At 40.8% G+C, this 21220-nt stretch overlaps 1 protein-coding gene across 1 annotated transcript in view; it reads right to left on the reverse strand.

The window, feature by feature from the left end:
- Positions 1–2373: 2373 nt before the first annotated feature.
- Positions 2374–21220, reverse strand: part of LOC125485450 (FAST kinase domain-containing protein 3, mitochondrial-like) — a 71625-nt gene continuing 52778 nt past the window's right edge. The window contains exons 3-4 of the mRNA XM_048608270.1: positions 3197–3287; positions 2374–2416 (exon numbers count right to left, since the gene is read on the reverse strand). Of these exons, the coding sequence (XP_048464227.1) occupies positions 2374–2416; positions 3197–3287 (134 nt within the window). The remainder of the gene's footprint in view (positions 2417–3196; positions 3288–21220) is intronic.

The following is a 21220-nucleotide window of genomic DNA, read 5'->3' on the forward strand; positions in this document are numbered from 1 at the left end:
AGTATTACCATTCCATCAATGGCATTAGGTCAAAATCCTGGAATTCACTCCCTGATGGCATTGTGGGTCTACCTACAAAACATGCTTTGCAGCAGTTCAAGAGCATAACACACACCACCTTCTGAAGGCACATAGGGACGGGCAATAAATGCTGGCCCAGCCAATGATATCCAAACTGTTAATTCATGTTTATGTTGATTTTAGTTTGGTTACTACAATAAAAGTAGTTACATAAAGGTGAAATCTTGTCCTATCATTTCTTCTGTAGAAGACATTCGGGAAGTTTGGTTCTTGCATACTATTTGTGTCCATAGGGACCATAGCAATCAACATTCACATTATCTCCCACCTCTGTCTGTCCCTAGCACATCTAAGCAATGGCTTGGATACTATCAGTACTTCAATTACCTGACAGGGACTGCACAGGGAAGCATTATGTCTTCCTAATATTATTCCTTTGCATCACCCCAGGTCCTGTAATTTTGCCCAGCTCCAAATCTCTAACAGCTTTCTGCCCAGCCCCCACATTGGCTGCAGCTGGCTCGCTGAATCACTTCAGAAAGGGCATGGCAGCATATGTCTTCATTGCAACAATGCCAGGCAACTGGCCATAAACCTGGTCATTCACCAGCTGAACATTAATGGGATGATTTATGAGGACACTTGGCTGATTGGAAGGTGTCCCCATGTTGCATGTCTGCAGTTAAACTCAGCCTGAGCTTTGGCAAGTCTGCTATGGCAGCAAGTCAACAGCCCTTTCCAAGTAACCGTTGGCATCCAGAGGGAATGTGATCATTCACAAATCATGGCAAAGGCAGTATCAATTTCCTGCTTGATGCAGACATGAACTCAGGGCTGATCATGACTGTTATGTCAGTGCTGCAGCTTGAAAACTCCCCAGCAAAGCAGAATAAGTGGCATTGTCACTTCAACACCCAAAGGCACATTTCCAGCTCAGAAGCAAGGCTGCAAGTGTTGTTGTTGTTATAGGTTGCAAAGGTTGGTGTCAACATGTCTGAAAAAGCATAACTGACTGATGCATACCTTCAGAATATTGGAAGTAATTGATGCTGGGCTATTAGACCCTACAAGGAGTTCTGCAAGCAGCCCTTATCAAGGACCTGAGCATCTCCAATGCATTCTTGAGAATGCTTGTTTAGCTGTTTGTATTGTTCTTCATCCATAGAAAGTTCCGATGACTCCTGTCTCAAGCCATGTGCTTCTCAAGAGTTTAGTAGTAGAAGAATAGCAAAAGTTAGCAAATTCTGATGGAATAGCTCATAGAGAAATTCAACTCATTGAATTCCACACAGACATCAATAATCTGAGACAAAAAGAGAAAGTGCTGGAAAAACTTAGCAGGTCTGGGTAGTATCTGTGGAGTGAAAAATAGAGTCAAATCTAGTGACCCTTCCTCAGTACTGATCTGAGTAATTGCAGATATGTGCTACTTCGAATTCTGATCCTGATTGCTGTTTCATGTCTTGCCATTCAGTAGCTTTGGAGAGTTCCAGTATAGTTGTTAGTTCTACACTCAGGTATTAAAATTGGGTCATATTGACATCACACGGCTCTGATTTACATGCATAAATAACATTCCTGCCAGCTTCAGCCAGAAGACTGGTTTTGCTTGAAAAGACCTCAAGCCAAATGTCGCAGGTGGGGTTGCAATGGGAGAGAGACAGATTGTATCCTTAAAATTAGGACTACCACAATCCCAATTCCACCAGATACAGGGAGCTAATTTCGACCCTGATATCCCTTGTCCGATCATATGTTTAATACTTTGCCTTTGTTTTCATATCTTTGTAAGCTAGCACGTCCCTAAGAATGGGGTTGAGGTTGCTCCAAAAATTAAACAAATATCCAGCAATGAAGCTCAGCCGAGATGACATATTTGAAGTGCTTATCTTTGCAACAGGTAAGTTGTAGAAATATAATCTTTCGATATTCAGTCAATTTGCTTACACAATGAGGTATCTTCCCTCCCGAAAGAAGCACAATTTCACATAGCGCTGGATTTCACTGTACACCCCATATGGAATTTATTACCTTAAGTATTGTAATTCAGTTGCCACTGAGTGGTTTTCTACGCAATAGATTCAAAATAAATTGAAACAATACCATACAGAGGACAAAGAACACCAACTGTTTATTTCTAGCTGCCTCTGATACTTGCTGTAACTTTCTCAGAAATAACAAGATAAACTGGAGTTGTCATAGCCTATTATTCTATTTTTGTATATTCTATTGCATTTTTGAAAAATAAGAACAAACAACTGACGTTGTATTTTGCAGTTTGCTCCTGATTATGCAGCCATTGTAATGTTAGAACTGTGTTCCAGAGACTTCAAATGTTAAAATGTATCACGTTTATACGAGGACAAAATCACATTCCACCTGTTCACCAACATCACTGCCAAACACAATTACAATATTTGAACAACATTCGGAAAATTACCTTGCTCAGGTTTTATCAATATATTTTCAAGCAATGACCTTGCTATTTTGCTCTGAGAATATTTATATGTGAGTATCCTCCATATTTTGTTTTTGCTTTTTAGATAAATGGGTTAACAGTGAACTCTTTTTGAAGGGGCAGCAAAGATATCTCAATCAACCAAAGGCACTGCTAAACATTGGTAAAAATACACGAGCTTTTTCACAAACATATTTTCATATATATTTCAATGCTTAAGTCTAAGTGGTTTTGAACTGTATACAGCCTATTTTTAACAACAACGTTAGAATTAAGTGTAAGATGATAATACATTCGAAGCTGTGTTGGTTGTCATTGTTCCTCAGGGTGAGCCAAGGTTCAATCAGTGTGCTATGTCACACAGAAAAAGCACATGCTTTGTTTCTAAATGTTATTGTGTTAGGTAATTGCTTTCAGATGCAAACTTCATTATTGAGAGCTGGGACACCATTGCCAATCATTAACCTTGCAATGTGCAAGATATTTAAAATGAATTTGTTTGAAGGTTTAAAAATCCAAAAGCTAGTTTTAGTGGTTTTCTTCCTTCAATGCTTTTTCCTCACTTTGATTTACCTTTCTATCTCTTTCTTTACGTACCAAGTCCTGAAAGGGCTTTGGTAACCATGGACTTCTGCGTTGCTCCATGGTTACACTTAGTAAATTACTGCAGTGGTTGACTATTGCCTTCTGCAGACATTGAGATTCTTCTGTTCTTACCCCTTTCCATTGGTGCGTATTGCAAGGATTTTCAGGTAGATGCTCAATGTGTTGGCTTTGTCATGAACACACTTATCTTGGCCATCAAGCCCTGGAAAAGAAACAAAAGTAAACACAGAAATTGCTGGAAAAGCTCAACAGGTCTGTCAGCATTTGGGAGATAAATCAGAGCTAGTGTTTCGGGTCCAGTGATTGTTTTGAGGAAGGGTCACTGGACACAAAATTTTAACTCTGATTTCTCTGCACTGATGTTGCTAGACCTGCTGAGCTTTTCCATCAATTCCTGGTTTTGTTTCTGATTTCCAGCATCCACAGTTCTTTCAGGTTTTTTTGTTAAATGCTGGGACAGGACTTGAATCTGAAGCTTTTGGCTTTGATGGAGGGATGGTACTCATTGCACTACAAGACATCCTGGTTGTACCTTCACTCGAGAAATTTAACACAAAGCAATAGTGAAAGGGAGTTAAAGGAAATTATATAGCTTAGATTATTTTGGTCACGTTTTACTAATTCGTTAAAGCCAAGGAGGCCAATTTTAACCCTACCCTGTCTGGCAGAAACTGGGTGGGAAGATGGTTAAATATGATTGTTACCATCTAGGATTGTAATCCATCCCCATTATCTCCAATATTAAACTGTATACTGGTCAGGCACCTACAAAAAATAGATCAGAGCACCTTTAATGATTAGGCCACTATTGGAATACTGTGTGCAATTCTGGTTTCCCTGCTATAGGAAGGATGTTGTGAAACATGAAAGGGTTCAGAAAAGATTTACAAGGATGTTGCCAGGGCTGGAGGGTTTGAGCTATAGGGAGAGGCTGAATAGGCTAGGGCTATTTTCCCTGGAGTGTCAGAGGCTGAGGGTTGACCTTATAGATGTTTATAAAATCATGAGGGACATGGATAGGGTAAATAGGCAAGGTCTTTTCTCCAGAGTGGGGCAGTCCGAAACTACAGGGCATAAGGTTTAAGGTGAGAGGGGGAAGATTTAAAAGGGACCTAATGGGCAACATTGTCATGCAGAGGTAGCATGTATGGAATGAGCTGCCAGAGGAAGTGGTGGAGGCTGGTACAATTACTTCATTTAAAAAGCATCTGGATGAGTATATGAATAGGAAGTGTTTAGAGGTATATGGGCCAAATGCTGACAAATTGGACTAGATTTATTTAGGATATCTGGTCAGCATGGACAAGTTGGACTGAAGGGTCTATTTCTGTGCTGTATTTCTCTATGACTCTATGATTCTAAACACATGTAATGAGAGTCCCAATATGTCAATGGGACTCTAATGGCATTTATACTATGATTAAAGGAAGAAGCTGCTAGGCAGATCCAGGTCAGTATCTGGAAAGGACAAAGAGGGCACTCAATCAAACTATATCACTTTTCGAGCAAGGAAGAACAGGAAAAGCCTTCCCTATGCCCTATGAGACAATCTCAAAATTCCCTCCGTGCTCACCAGCAATTGTCCAAAAGTATCCTGCCAGCAGCTATTTTTTCTTCTTCTTTCACCTCTTCCATGTAGGAAGCACAGGTAACATTGAATTGAGATTGGCATAAATCCACCAGAAATCCACCCCTCCAGGTTGCTAGCTCCTCTAGTCACCAAGCGAAGAGCTAGTAGGTTGACAGCCCTACATTCAGCAAAACAAATTGTCAAGTGTGATGAGCCCATAAAAAGATAAACATCCTCTTAGAAGTTTGAAAGATTATTTGTGGCTATAATCCTGTCTTTTAATAGTAAAGTTGAAAATATTAAGTGACACTCAGGAACATTTCAGCTTTTACTACTACAGCAAACAAGTTATTTTTGTTTTAATTATTACACATTGGAAAACAAATAGTTCAGGTTGGTGATTGTGAGCATTTTAAAGATCAGAAACACATTTCACAGAATACTGAATTTGCATCTTTAAATTGAATTCGAAAATATGCACAGTTGTTCGTTCTAAATGAGAGGATTGATTTTCTGGGCAGCACTATTACATCATGAAAGGTGAGACAATTTATATTAGAAGCATCTTAGCCCAGGTATTTTTCACTGCAAGAGTTTAACTATGTAGCATTAAGCAATATGATATAGTTTGTGTCCAATTACTATCTAATACACAAGTTATTCCTAATAATAAGTCAAAGGGATATGTACAACAGTGTATCCAATGGTCCATAGCTGAAGTTCAGCTGAGGTTTCTTTGAGGGTTATTTGTGTAATGTAGTTATGCATTCCTGATTGCCTAATCACCATTTCATACTGAACTCTTTCTCAAGTGGGCAGCATAAATTTCACGATCAATTTTACTCCCCAAGAAACATTCATGCAGTTTCCTTTAATTCTTTCTTCAGGTGCTTGTGGAGCCTGCAGGTTGACAGTTTAACACATAACCGAAGCCTTTCCCAAAAACATGCTCACTCTTCTTGATTACCTCTGAATTTTTCAAAGTCTACAGCTTTTATCTCAAGCTGTCAGTTCTAACACCTCCCTGATGATAGACATCAAGCTAACTGGCCTATATTTTCTTGGATTCTGCCTCTCTCCTTTCTTGAATAGAACAATTATATTTACTACTTTCTGGTCTGATGGAAATTTTCCTGTATGTCAGGAATTTTGGAAAATTACTCCCTGTCAACCTCCTTTAAACCCCAGGATGATGTCCGGAGACATGTCAGTCCACAGCTCCATCAGTTTGCTTAGTACCACTCCTCTCATGATTGTAATTTCACTCAGTTCCTCTCTCACATCCACTTGATTTCTTCCTGATTTACAGCTATTACTGGAATGATTTTGTATCCTCTATAGTGAAGACTGAAGCAAAATCTTTGCTCATTTCATCTGCCATTTCTACCAACACTCACTTTTACTTATTTGTTTCCTTTTCAAATACCTGTAGAAATTCTTGCTATCCATTCTTACATTCCTATCTAGCTTCCTCATATACTCTGATTGATTCCTTCTGATTAACCATTTAGTCATTCTCTGCCATGCTTTATATTCTGTTCAATCAAGTGACCTGGCACTCATCTTTGTAGTTATATGCTTCTACCTTAATTTAGGTGTTTTCCTTAACTTGTTTAGTTGACCACAGATGGTGGGTCCTCCCTTGAGAATTTTTCTTTATGAGAGGAAGTATTCTGAAATATCCCTTTAAAATTTCATGCCCACAAATTTGCCCCTACTTAGGTTTGAAATACTAGTCTTAGCCCATATCTTCTCTCCTTCAAACTGGGCATAAAATTCGATCACATTGTCCTGCCACATTACATAATGCCAAGTCTATTATAACCTGCTCCTGGACAGTAATAAAATGTGCTGCTCTAAGAAATTGTTTTGAAAACATAATACGAACTCCTCATCCAGATTACTTCTGCCAATCAATTGCTTTCATTTTATGTGGAGATTAATGTCACCCATGATTATTGCTATTCATTTATCTCAAGCACTCAGCATTTCTTTTCTTTTTGTATACTTCGTCCCACATTGTGGATAACGTTAGGGGATTGATCATGGCTGATATTCTAATTCAGTAGCCTGTTGCTGTTTCTCTCCCATGTCTTTTGATCTCTTGAGCTTCAAGTGCTACATCCAACTCCTTGAAACAATACAAAGTTTTCATCTGAACTACTTTCTGTGCTAATGAATTCCACAAGTTCACCACTCTCTGCTTGAAGAATTTTCTCTTCATTTCAGTCCTAAATGTTTAACCTGTATCCTTAAACTGTGACCCCTAGTTCTGCACTCCCCCATCATTGAAACATCCTTCCTGCATCTACCCTGTTTGAATTTTACAGCTTTCTATGAGATCCCTGTCATTCTTCCAAACTCTTGCAAGTACAATCCTAGCTGATTCAAATTCTTGGTAGGTCAAATGTTGGTCCTGCTATCCTAGGAATCAGTCTGGTAAAAATCCTTCCTCTGATAAGAAGACCAAAACTGAATAGAACATTCCAGGTCTCACTAAGGCCTTGTATACCTGTAACAAGACATCCCTGCTCCTGCACTCAAATCCTCTTGCTATGAAAGCCAACATACCATTTGCCTTTTTGAGTGCCTGCTACATTGCACAGTTACCTTCAGCGACCGAAGTAAGAGGACATCCAGGTCTCATTGTACCTTTCCATCCCTCAAATTATAACCATTCAAATAATAATATGCCTTCCTATTTTTGCTAGCTCAGTGGATAACTTCACATTTATCTACATTATACTGAATCTGCAATGGATTTACCTGCTCACTCAACTTGTCTAAATCACACTGAATCATATCTGCACCCCCCTCGTAGCTTACCCTCCTGCCCAGGCCTGTGTCATCTGCAAATTTGGAGAAATTACCTTTTGTTCCTTCATCTAAATCATTAATATATTTTGTGAACATCTAAGGTCTTTGCACTGAACTCAACAGTAACCTATTAATCACTGCCTGTCATTCGGAAAAAAGACATGCTTTTTCCTACTCTTTGTTTCCGTGGTCTGTCAATCAATTTTTTACCTGTCTCAATAAACTACCCCAATCCCATGTGCTTTAATTTTACATGCTAATCTCTTATGTGAATGTTATGTGGGACTTTGTCGAAAGCTTTCTGAAAGACCAAGTAAACCATATTCACCAGCTCCTCCCCATAAACTCCACAAGTCACTTCCTCAAAGAATCCCAGTAGATTCGTCAAGCACGATCTCACTTTCATAAATCATTGCTGACTCTGTCTCATCCTGCCACTGTTTTCCAAATGCTCAGCTACTAAATCCTTAATAATGGACCCTTGCATTTTCCCCACTACTGATATCAGGCTGACAGGTCTGTCATTTTTAGTTTTTCTTCTGCCTTCCTTTATAAATAGAATGGTTACATTAGGTACTTTCCAACCTGTAGGAGCTCTTCCACAGTCTGTAGAATCTTGGAAGATGACCACCAGTGCATCCATTTTTTCTAGGGCCACTTCCCTAAATACACGAGGGTGTAGATTATCAGGCCCTGAGGATTTAACTGCCTTCAATTTCCCCAAAACCATTTCCCGACTAATACGGATTTCCTTCAATTCCTCCCTCTCACTAGACCCTGACTTCTCCAGTCTCTCTCGTTTGTAATATGTGTCTTCCTTTGTTAACATAGAACCAAAGTATGTATTGACCCAAAACATCAATTTTCCTGTTCCTCTGATGCTGCCTGGCCTGCTGTGTTCCTCCTGCTCCACACTGTTTTCTATTTAATTGGCCAGTTTTTTCTTTGCTCCCCTGTTTCTGACTGTAAGGGGCCTATATTTGTTTTCACAAATCTTTTTCTCTTGACATACCTATAGAAAATTGTATGCTCAGCGTTTTAATTTCCCATAAACTTACTCTTATACGAATTTGCATTTCTTAATCAATCCCTTTGTTCTCCTTTGCTGAATTCTAAACTGCTCTCACTCCTCAGATCTGTTGTTCTTTCTCTGGCCAGTTTGTAAGCCTCTTCTTTGGATCTAATACTATCTCTAATTTCCCATGTAGACCATGGTTGGGCCTTTTGTGCCAGACAGGAATGTAGTTCACCCATGTGCTTTTTGAATAATTCCCATTGCCTTTCCATTGTCACCCCTTTAAGTAAAACCCCCCAGTCGATCATAGATAACCACATCATCATAATTTCCTTTATTCAGATTCAGGATCCTAATATCGGAATCAACTAAATCACTCTGTATCTTGATGAGGAATTCTATCATATTATCAACCCAAGTGGCCTCAAATGTTACACCCCTTTGTGTCGAGCGCCCAGTAATCAACACGGATGCTCAATCTTCTTCCTCATGAGGACTTTGGGGGAGGCATGTAATTGTGATGACATTCAAATGACACCTCATTCCAAAGACGTCTGTGGGGACTCCCAGGCTGCGTCCTAGTGATGGGGTGGGACCTGGAATGAAGCAATCTTTACTGGACCGTCATCTTCAGTCACATTCTTGTGGCTTACCAAGTCACAATACCCAACGTCATCATCTTTACTGAAATTGTCCCACACTTGGTGTGAGTAGAAGCAAGCTGCTTCCTCTGGGTCTCCTCCACTTCGATAATGTTCATGTTTGAAATGAGAATAGAGATATCTCCTGCAGTCAGCTCACAGTCCACAACAGTGACAGGTTTAAGGAAACACATGGGCATTCTTGGTCGGAGGTAAAATTTGTTGCTGAAAGTGGCAATCTGCATGGTTACCCTGCTTTTTTCTCCCACAGAGACAAGGGCACCTTGTTAGACAAGGTAAAGCTCTGCTACATGTGACATGTGACAAACAAGGCCTTATGTTGATCAGTTGGAGTGAGCCTTGAAGAAGATGGTGCAGGCATGTAAAAGGACAACCCGATTGAATAGCAGGCAATCAGTTCTAGGGTCCTGTACTGATACACCTTGTTCATGCACAGTGCAAGGTCAACGACTCCTGTGCCCAATCTGCCACCTGCGTAACATGCTGCTCATAGCAGTTAGGATACATCCTTTCAAAGGTCACTCAGATCCTGTTCATATGTTTGGCCCTAACACATTTTCAACATCCTTACTGCTAATGGAATATCAATCGGATCACGAACTACCAGAAACTCCAGGCTATGAAGTGTGTGATTGAGGACAGAGAGGGGGAGCTCAATGTAACCATGATAGAGGGTGTCTAACCCCTTATAAATTAGAGACCTGGATGAGGGAAGAGACATCAATTAGCTCATACACCTCAGCAAGATGGTCACTGAAATACTGATGAGTAACATTGAAACTTCTGCTCTTGTGCCCATTAGACACGACAGTTCTACCTTACCACATTTCACGGTCAGCGTAGACAAGTCTTTCTTACTCAGCATTAGACTGAGCGTCTTCCTGAAGGAACTTTTACCCCGTACCTAGATCTTAGTGGGAGACCTAATTAGTTTAACATTTGATGAGAAGGAAAGGCACTGGATGGGTTCTGTATCTGATGGCAGTGGGGGCTGTGGATGTTGAGGGCAGTCTCGAGAGAAGTGCCCAGACCTGTCACATTCCTGACACCTATATGGAGCACCTGTTAAGGCTGGATCAGCCACGAGGTTCACTGAAAAGGTAGGACAGCAATAACTGGATCTGCACTTACTCTGCAACAACCTCTTCTGGCTCCCTTTTCAGCCTGTGGTTTACATACTAATCCATGGCAACAGTCACCTCCCTGATGGTAACCTCTCATCTGGTCTTAGGAATTCAATCTTACCCCGTTCATTGAAGAAAGAACATTCAGGTTTGTCACTACTCAATATCCTCAACTCTGTATTTGGATGTTTCCATCTTTCACTGTTTCTACCAGACAGTCCTTCAGCTGCCTGTCTGTGGTTGATTTGAAGGAGGGAATCCAGAAGGACAATACAATTGAACAATTTCACCAGCTCCATTCGGTTGGCAAAAGTCAATAATCAATACTCCCTACTGCTATGAAGAAACACAAAATAAACCTCCCACCAATTCTGCCCCATAACTTTTTTTTTACACTAACTTCAGACAATGAACTCCAGTGAATGCTATAACAATACGGATCTTTCCATTTTCCATAAAAGATTTCTTATGATGTACCACAACATCACCTCACTTAATAATGATCAAATTCATTTCTTGTCGAGCTATTGCAGATGACAGAGCGAGGGGTCTGTGCTGGATTTAAACTGAAACAACAGAATGAAGCCTTTCTTCAGCATCCCCTGCCAATTTTGTTCCTTCATTCTTCTCCTGAGAAAGTAAACACTATGCTTTCCCAGACCCTTTTTGTCCTCCACCACAGTTGCTAACAAATGCGATCTTCAGTAAAGAATTTGGTGGCTTGATCCTCTCCTCTGCCAATACTTACACATGAAGCATTTTAACAAAGTTTGCTTGACAATGATCTAAAGCAGCAATCCAGGCAGATTTTTTCAAAGCCTAACCAAAATGAATTGAGGGTACCTCTAATGGCCATATCAGCTGAATCAGCTAAAAGATCAAGAGCTGGGAATCAAAGTTTGGACTTTCCTAGCCTGATGGCTCAGCTACTTACTGGATAAATTCACTGAGTTCGCAGAGAAGTTAAGGCTACTACTATAACTCACAATGGCAGTCATTTCCCAAACCAGACAGCAGGAGCTAGCATTTGAATTGTGCATTTACATTTATATTACATTTTACAAACATTCGTAGCCTTTGGGATAATCTGTCATATCTCACTGGTGTTACAATTTCTGATACTCCTGACATACCAGCTCTGTGAGAATTATTCTTAATGAATCAGGCGCTTAGCACAGCTAAACCTAAATCTGTCAATAAACTTTTTTTTAATTAAGTAGTGACACAGGCATCAACAAAAGTACCTCATATTCTAGCCACTGGTTAAGACTTCACTGTGAAATGATATACATTTACTCATATATATTTAAGTTCTGACATGGTTGCCTTTACAAAAAAATTACTATCAATTTACTATTACTCTTAAATTACAATTTCTCTGTTGATTATTTTTAACTTACATATACAAAAATGCAGCCAATAAAAATCAATAATCTAGCCATCCACAGACAATTCCCAACTCCGAAAAATATTAGGAGCTAATGACTCAGGACTGTAAGCACGCTAAACTGTGAAAGCAGTATTCAATAGACAAAACAGAGCAATAATGCTAAGGATCAAAGCTGCCAAGTTCAATCTCAAATGAAGGTGGACACTAGTCAGAGGAGGAAGCTGAAGAATTGAATTGAATTGAATTGAGTTAGCTTTAATCTCGCATGAAGATAATGTAGTCCAGCACTTGAGTGCAAAAGACACACCAGAAACAGCTATTTTCAGCTGGATATGCCAGATAGAGGATCCTTTGCAGCCTCTTCCAGCTCCCTTCCATCACAGATGCTAATCTTCAGACAGTTCAATTTACTTCACTTGATATCAAGATATGGCTGAAGACACCGGGATACAGCAAAAGCTGTATACCATGACAACATCCCTGCCTCATTACTGTGCTCCAAGAATAGCTATACCCCTAACCAATCTGTCCCAGTACAACTACAACACTGGCATCTACCTGGCAATGTTGAAAACTGCCCATGTGTATCATATCCAAAACGAGAATTAGTCCAAACCAGCCACTTATTGCCTCATTAACATATATTCCAGTGTTAACCATCTCTGCTTTACATTCAATGGCATTAACAAGCAGAATCATTTGGAGGCACTGAAGTCATGGTTGCTGACTGGACAGCTGGTGAGAGCTCTGAATCCCCCACTTTTTGGGATAACTTGCTACATCTTATTCCAATCATACACTCAACGGGCAAGGACATCAATAACCCTGAGGCTGAAATCCGACCTGCTGGGAGCTGCTGGCAAGTCAGAGGGCTGACAGCTCTATTGAACAGCAGCGGTCACCTGGAATATGATGGTTGGTGCTGGTGTGACCCACACCCAAAGCCTAAGATCATTGCTGATCCCAGAAGCCAGAGGGAATGGTTGCAGAAGGGGATTCACAGGGTTGCAGTTGATGGACAGGCAGGGAGGCACAGCAGGAATCTCTTTCCCAATGCAGGGTTCCTTCAGCAGGCACAGTGTACTATTGAACCTGAAATCGGCAAACAATCCAGCATGGCTTATCCCGATATGGCAATCTTCTCATCTGAGGTTGACTGAAGAAGCAAACTATGGGTATTAACACTCACTTAATGGTTCAATTGGCAGAAAGGCAGGAGAACCAACTTCACCACTGGGGAGGGCACAAAGTTTTATCCATCATAACAATCTCCCACAATCAACTCCTTGGGTTTATCATTGACCAGAGACTCAACTGAGCCATCACATAAATGTTGCTATAACAGCAGGTCACAGGCTGGGTATTCTCAGGCAAGTGATTCAGCCCCTACCTCCCTAATGTTTTTATTTTCCTACACATCTACAAGGCACAAGTCAGGAGTGTGGTGGAATAGTTCCCATTTGCTTGGAAAATGCAGCTCCAACAACACTCAAGGAACTCTACACCATCCAGAACAAAGGACCACTCGATCAAGGCATCCATCCACCATCTTAATCATGCACTGTCTACATCACAGACACAATATAGCCACAGTGCATCCCATCTTGCTACAACTGGTCAAGCCTCTTCAACAGCACCTTCCAAACCCACAATCTCTACCATCTAGAACGGCAAGGGCAGAAGATGCACTAGAATATCCCCAAGAACTGCAATAGTGCAAAAATGCAGCTCACCTCCACCTTCCCAAACAGCAATTGGGAATTAAATTAAATTCTAAGACATTCTAAGACATTAAATTCTAAGACAGTGTTGTAATTGTTGCTATTTGCCTCACTTGGCTTCTTTTACTTAGCACTAGAAGTAATTTCTATTTTTATCTGACATTGATCCTTCTTCTGTTCATCTAAAAGTTAGACTGGTCTAAAGTGAACTGGAACATGGAGCTGACTTTATCATCCAACCAAAAGTTCCAGCCTTCACTCAGGCTAAACTTAAACCAATTCTGACCATGTTCAAGAATCTACCAGTGAGTTAACTCAAAATGGTGGTTTACAAGCAACATGCAAAGGGATTGGTATATACCGCAGGGCAAGAGTTATAGCTGGGGGAAAGGCAATTATGAGGCGATGAGGCAAGATTTAGGATGCATAGGATGGAGAAGGAAACTGCAGGGGCTGGGCACAATTGAAATGTGGAGCTTGTTCAAGGAACAGCTACTGCGTGTCCTTGAGAAGTATGTACCTGTCAGGCAGGGAGGAAGTGGTTGAGCGAGGGAACCGTAGTTTACTAAAGAAGTTGAATCTCTTGTCAAGAGGAAGAAGGAGGCTTATGTAGAGATGAGGCGTGAAGGCTCAGTTAGGGCGCTTGAGAGTTACAAGTTAGCCAGGAAGGACCTAAAGAGAGAGCTAAGAAGAGCCAGGAGGGGACATGAGAAGTCTTTAGCAGGTAGGATCAAGGAAAACCCGAAAGCTTTCTATAGGTATGTCAGGAATAAAAGAATGACTAGAGTAAGATTGGGGCCGGTCAAGGACAGTAGTGGGAAGTTGTGCGTGGAGTCCGAAGAGATAGGAGAGGTGCTAAATGAATATTTTTCATCAGTATTCACACAGGAAAAGGACAATGTAGTTGAGGAGAATACTGAGATACAGTCTATTAGACTAGACGGGATTGAGGTTCATAAGGAGGAGGTGTTAGCAATTCTGGAAGGTGTGAAAATAGATAAGTCCCCTGGGCCGGATGGGATTTATCCTAGGATTCTCTGGGAAGCTAGAGAGGAGATTGGAGAGCCTTTGGCTTTGATCTTTATGTCATCATTGTCTTCAGGAATAGTGCCAGAAGACTGGAGACTAGCAAATGTTGTCCCTTTGTTCCAGAAGGGGAGTAGAGACAACCCTGGTAACTATAGACCAGTGAGCCTTACTTCGGTTGTGGGTAAAGTGTTGGAAAGGATTATAAGAGATAGGATTTATAATCATCTAGAAAGGAATAATTTGATTAGGGATAGTCAACACGGTTTTGTGAAGGGTAGGTCGTGCCTCACAAACCTTATTGAGATCTTTGAGAAGGTGACCAAACAGGTGGATGAGGGTAAAGCGGTTGATGTGGTGTATATGGATTTCAGTAAAGCGTTTGATAACGTTTCCCATGGTAGGCTATTGCAGAAAATACAGAGGCATGGGATTGAGGGTGATTTAGCGGTTTGGATCAGAAATTGGCTAGCTGTAAGAAGACAGAGGGTGGTGGTTGATGGGAAATGTTCATCCTGGAGTTCAGTTACTAGTGGTGTACCTCAAGCATCTGTTTTGGGGCCACTGCTGTTTGTCATTTTTATAAATGACCTGGATGAGGGCATAGAAGGATGGGTTAGTAAATTTGCGGATGACACCAAAGTTGGTGGAGTTGTGGATAGTGCGGAAGGATGTTGCAGGTTACAGAGGGACATAGATAAGTTGCAGAGCTGGGCTGAGAGGTGGCAAATGGAGTTTAATGCGGAAAAGTGTGAGGTGATTCACTTCGGAAGGAGTAACAGGAATACAGAGTACTGGGCTAATGGTAAGATTCTTGGTAGTGTGGATGAGCAGAGAGATCTCGGTGTCCATGTGCATAGATCACTGAAAGTTGCCACCCAGGTTGATAGCGTTGTTAAGAAGGCGTACAGTATGTTAGGTTTTATTGGTAGAGGGATTCAGTTTCGGAGCCATGAGGCTCATGTTGCAGCTGTACAAAACTCTGGTGCGGCCGCACTTGGAGTATTGTGTACAGTTCTGGTCACTGCATTATAGGAAGGATGTGGAAGCATTGGAAAGGGTGCAGAGGAGATTTACCAGGATGTTGCCTGGTATGGAGGGATGCTCTTATGAGGAAAGGCTGAGGGTCTTGAGGCTGTTTTCGTTAGAGAGAAGAAGATTAAGAGGTTACTTAATAGAGACATACAAGATGATCAGAGGATTAGATAGGGTGGACAGTGGGAGCCTTTTTCCTCGGATGGTGATGGCTAGCACGAGGGGACATAGCTTTAAATTGAGGGGTGATAGATATCGGACAGATGTCAGAGGTAGGTTCTTTACTCAGAGAGTAGTAAGGGCGTGGAATGCCTTGCCTGCAAAAATAGTTGACTCGCCAACTTTAAGGGCATTTAAATGGTCATTGGATAAACATATGGATGATAATGGAATAGTTTAGGTTAGATGGGCTTCAGATTGGTTTCACAGGTCGGTGCAACATCGAGGGCCGAAGGGCCTGTACTGTGCTGTAATGTTCTATGTTCTATGTTCTATGTTCTATGCGTGTTCTTCAGTTTCTTCAGCCATTAATTCAGTATCGCATTGAGGAATAAAGGCTTAATAAAATTATTTTCCTCTCTTTGAACAAATACTATATGAAAGCTTGTCTAAATCCCAAGTCCCACAGTGGGCTGACATTCCATGGTTCTTCTGACACAGTTGCACTGTAATTCTCAACTTGCACAGTCACATGGGACTATTAAAGTTCTGAAGTGTTGACTTATTCTGGTTGAACAGATTGAGGAGAATTGCAATATGATCTTATGCCTATCTCCCATATGGTGGTTACTTGCTATACATTCCAAAGCTTTGCCATTGAGAAAGGACTGAAAATGGAGATCCTAGAGGAAATGGCTCCAGTTACTTTGAAGGTACAAGAATATGGAATACAGTCATACTGTTTCTGAGAGAATTCATTGCTGACTGCAAGCAAGCTATGTGCAGATTATGGGGTGAAAATGGGAAATGACATATTTATGGGCACATAACCATATTTCCTTAAATTTTTTTCTTTATTTTAGTTAAAGGCAGGTTAAACTTAACTATTATTGTGGCAGATGGAGTTTAACCCTGAAAAGTGTGAGGTGATTCATTTTGGAAGGACAAACTTGAAAGCAGAATACAGGGTTAAAGGAAAGGTTCTTGGCAGTGTGGAGGAGCAGAGGGATCTTGGGATTCATGTCCACAGTTCCCTGAAAGCTGCCACCCAGGTGGATAGAGTTGTTAAGAAGGCTTATGGTGTGTTAGCTTTCATTAATAGCGGGATTGAGTTCAAGAGCCGTGAAGTTATGCTCCAGCTATACAAAAGCCTGGTTTGGCCACATCTGGAGTATTGTGTCCATTTCTGGTCGCCTCATTACAGGAAAGATGTGGAAGCGTTGGAAAAGGTGCAGAGGAGATTTACCAGGATGTTGCCTGGAATGGAGGGAAGGTCTTACGAAGAAAGGTTGAGAGAGCTAAGGCTTTTCTCTTTAGAATGAGAAAGGATGAAAGGTGACTTGATAGAGGTGTCCAAAATGATCAAAGGTATAGATAGAGTGGACAGACAGAAACTTTTTCCTCAGGTGGAGGTAGCTATTACGAGGGGGCATAGTTTTAAAGTGAGTGGAGGTAGATATAGGGGAGATGTCAGAGGTAGGTTCTTTACTCTGAGAGTGGTCGGGGCGTGGAATGCATTGCCGGAGAGGGTAGTGTAGTCGGCCTCATTAGGGGCATTTAAGCGGCTATTAGATAGGCATATGGATGATAGTATAAAGTAGGGGTGGAGATTAGGTAGACCTTAGGTTTAGGGTAAAAGTTCGGCACAACATCGTGGGCCGAAGGGCCTGTACTGTGCTGTACTGTTCTATGGTCTATGTTCTATGTTCTATAACCGATGGCACACAGAAACTAAAACTGGAAAACCTGAGGACTCACCTTTATTGGGCTTCATTTCTGTATTGGGGGAGTTACCATCATATGTTGCATCTCTGAAGATGACTTGCCCACTTCTAATGGATCATTTGTGTTTCTAAGGAGTTACTAGGAAACAAGACAAGACGAGCAACAATGATGCGGATTGTAGGGCCCCAGCAGACCTCTGGAGTATTGTGGAGCTGGGAGGACTGTGCCAGCTCCTCATAACTCCAGGTCAAGCGAACAAGAATTTGAAATGCTCGTTTTTGTAGGAGCTGCTCAGTCATTAGGCCAATTTAACAGAGGAGATTTAAATAGGCATTCGATTCAGTCACTAGGAATACTTGAAAAACTGCGCAAGTCATAATGGAAAGGAATAATCTTAAATATCTTAGGGCAATGGGACTTTGCCCTATTTTCTATTCAGTGGGGAGAGTTAATATTTTCCTCTGTGCTTCTAAACAGATCTTAAATGTTGATGAAAGATCATCGAGCTGGAGCATTAACTCTTAGGTCTTCCAAGGAGAGGCAATCTTCGTCAGTGTCAGGCTTTACACAGTGTAACACCACTCAGAGAACATTGCTGCAGTAGTGTAGCCTCAGGGGGATGACAGGGCGCACCATCTTCTTATGAAATATGGTAAGTGTAAATGTACAGTTTGTATATTAGGAAATGGGTGGGTAGACGAATGCCTGAATGGGTAGGGGAAATACTTAGTTGAGGTCAGTGGATAAGTGGATAAGGTGGGTGAGGTAAGTGGGTAGGATTGGTGGGGTGGCAGATAGATAGACTAGCATAGGTTGGGTTGTAGGTGGGTGAGGTGGTGGGTGGGTAAATTGGCAAGTGGGTGAGGTGGCAGGTGGATGAGATAGCAGATATGTCTGGGATATGGTCACGGGTTTGAAGATAGTTGACTGGTTGGGGGCTGTCAAGGGTCTCATCTGAGTGAAGTGGGGGTAATTAGAGGGTTCAAAGTCTAGACAGGCAGTTAGTTGGAATCATTGTGAGGATTCTGGAGTTACCCAGGAATTTTTTGAATGAACATTTCCTGGGTATTAATTCAGCTAAGTACAATGCAGCTGTCAGAAGACTCTGTCTCTAACTTGGAATCAGAGATTTTTGTGGACGGTCCAGGGAGCAACGGCATTTCCCTACAGAAGCTGAAATTTTCTGGGCAATTCCCACACAGGTCAACACATTAGGACTTCCACAGGATGGGAGATTAGATCATTTGGGCGGGTACTTCTCCACAGGTACTACTAAGCCTGCTGATTATTTTGAGCATTTTCTGTTTTCATTTAATCCTTAAATCCTCTTACAAAACCAAAATACTTGCATTATGTACTATGTATTGGGTAAGAGATATCAATTTTCTGGGATATCCACTGTTGAGAAATTGTTGCTTTTTATGGGTATAAAAATTCCATTGGAAAACAATTGGATAGCTCATGGTTCAATGGGGCACTGTTGATTATGACATAATGATGGCAAAAACAAGAAACGTACTTAACTGTGCATACCATTCCACTGTGCACTTGATGAAACAAACATTGATTCTTTGATGGATTACACTTAACAGACATGTTTTTGAGTTGGTTCATTGATAAAAAAAATTCAATAGTTTCCATAATGTTCTAGCTAATTTCCTGAAGGGGCAGGTCAGGTAAAATCTGACATTGAATAAACAGACTAATAGCTGGTTGACCTACTCTGGAAATTAACTGTTGATCTCCCAATTTGGTGTTTAAACTCTTTCTTTTAATTAACTACATGATTTATCTTATATGTCACTGTTAATTTTAACGAATGTGAACTGGAAGTGATTTTTTTTATTACTCTGTTTGAATGTTAGTTTGTCTCAGCAGAAGCATATGCACCTCTGAGTCAAAGAAGGTGCAGTGAGGGAATACTGCATTGTTGGATATAATACCTTTAAGATAAAGTCTTAAACTGAGGTCCTACGTTGTAAGATGAATTCTCACCATTGTCTGTCATGTTGTATGAGTTAGCTGAATTCTTGATCATCATGAGGTATATTTGGCGTCACCATCCTTCCTTCTTTTAGGTTAGGATCGACAGGACTTGCTTTGTCTTACATACAGAAATATAATATGAATTATGCTCTCAAGTGTGTCAAATCATACAGCAAAAAGTTTAGAGCAGCAACTAACTGGAGTAACCACTCAACAGAGTAAATCCACTTGCTGGTTTTACAAGAAGAGGCTCTTAAACAAGATGTAGCTTATTGCATGATAGTAATCAGCTACAAGCTATACTGGTACAATCGACATTGTTACTTAGACTGAGGGAGATCTCAATTTTAGGTCTGTTTCCTTTGAGATCCTGAGCAGTTTCCTCACTTGTCCCCAAGTCAGAATGACAGCATTATGCTGGATGGTGCAGAATATACACGTCAGCATTATCCCTTTCAGAACCAAACACATTATACAACTCCCCATGCAAAAGATACACAGTAATATTTGAAGAATGGGAGAGTTTTGTAACAGTACCCTAGTCAGCATTCAATCCTCACCCAGCAACAACTAATGGATTAACAGATTAATCATTTTGTTACTGGCTAAGTGACCTTGTCATGTGCTGTGTTTACTTATTAAACAACTGTAGAAATACTTCCAAAGTATTTTGGAAGTCTGAGTAATCTGGGACATAGAAGATACATATATCAGCTTTTTTTCTGTATCAGATCTGAGGAATTAATTTATAGCTCAAATATCAGGCACTGCCTGGTCAATTACAGCTTACCAAACCAGCAAACCTTTCTCAGCTTGTCCATTCACAGCCTGAGCATTCTGTAGCAGTGTGGTATGATCTTTCTCACACCAATCTCACTGTTACCTTTCTAAGTGAAGTGAAAGGAAGCAACTCTCTCCATTGCACATAAACAAAGGAAGAGATTCATCGTTTACAAATGTAATGAGTTACCTTATAAGTCTTGCCCAATCTCAAGGTTTGAGACAAAAGCTGCTGCCTGATCTGATAAGGGCATTTAAGTTTGCGAGCAGGAAATAAGGGTCATGTGTTTCGGTACATAGCCTTGTGCATCCAGTTCCCAGTATATTGCATTTCATAGCAAAAATGGCAGATGGTATTGTTCTATGCAGCAGTTTGGACCTAAAAGACATCATGAGTAATCTCTGCCCACCAGGATATAAGGGACTGCTCCTGGGAGTTTTCACTGTGTGCTGCACCATGTTCTCCATCACAGGAGACAATCATCTATCTTAGATGTAATATGACTAGCTATTAAGCTTTATTTAGCATTACTGCATTACTGCATTACTCAGACATAACGGTCTATTACTGCATAAGTTGTCTTCTGGACATTATTCTCCACGTGATATCAGTAGCTCGATGAATACCAACAAGACAGATCCATGACAGTGAACCTGCCCAGGGCAGCCCAGAAACATTTACAATATACTGGCAGTGCTAGCATGCAACTTTACAATGTGTACAGATTTTGTCCAACATCCTGTTGTGTAAATGGCACAATACTGTGTCATGACTTGGCTTGAGGGATGTCCAATTATTCAAACAAGCTGATTCCCTAAAAAATTACAGGTGCACAACTCAGTAAGTCCGAGGCTAACCTCACACTAGCAGCTAGCCATTCACACTTCAATTTCTCCAACATTACAAGATCATCCATTTAGTCTTCATCTGCCTTGGATCTTTGACTCAGCATAGTTGGTTAAGTGGGTCAGCATCCAGTCAGTTTACTGATTGTCCCATAGATTATGGTGTGTAAATTAGCTATTTTATCCTCAGAAAAAACCACCAAAATAGGGAGTCAACATAAATGCTGAATTTAAATGCAAACCGTTCATGTCTGTGTGTAGAGTTGAAATATGAAAATA

This window comes from Rhincodon typus, chromosome 2 (genome assembly GCF_021869965.1).
Source record: "Rhincodon typus isolate 14 chromosome 2, sRhiTyp1.1, whole genome shotgun sequence".
Taxonomy (NCBI): Eukaryota; Metazoa; Chordata; class Chondrichthyes; order Orectolobiformes; family Rhincodontidae; genus Rhincodon; species Rhincodon typus.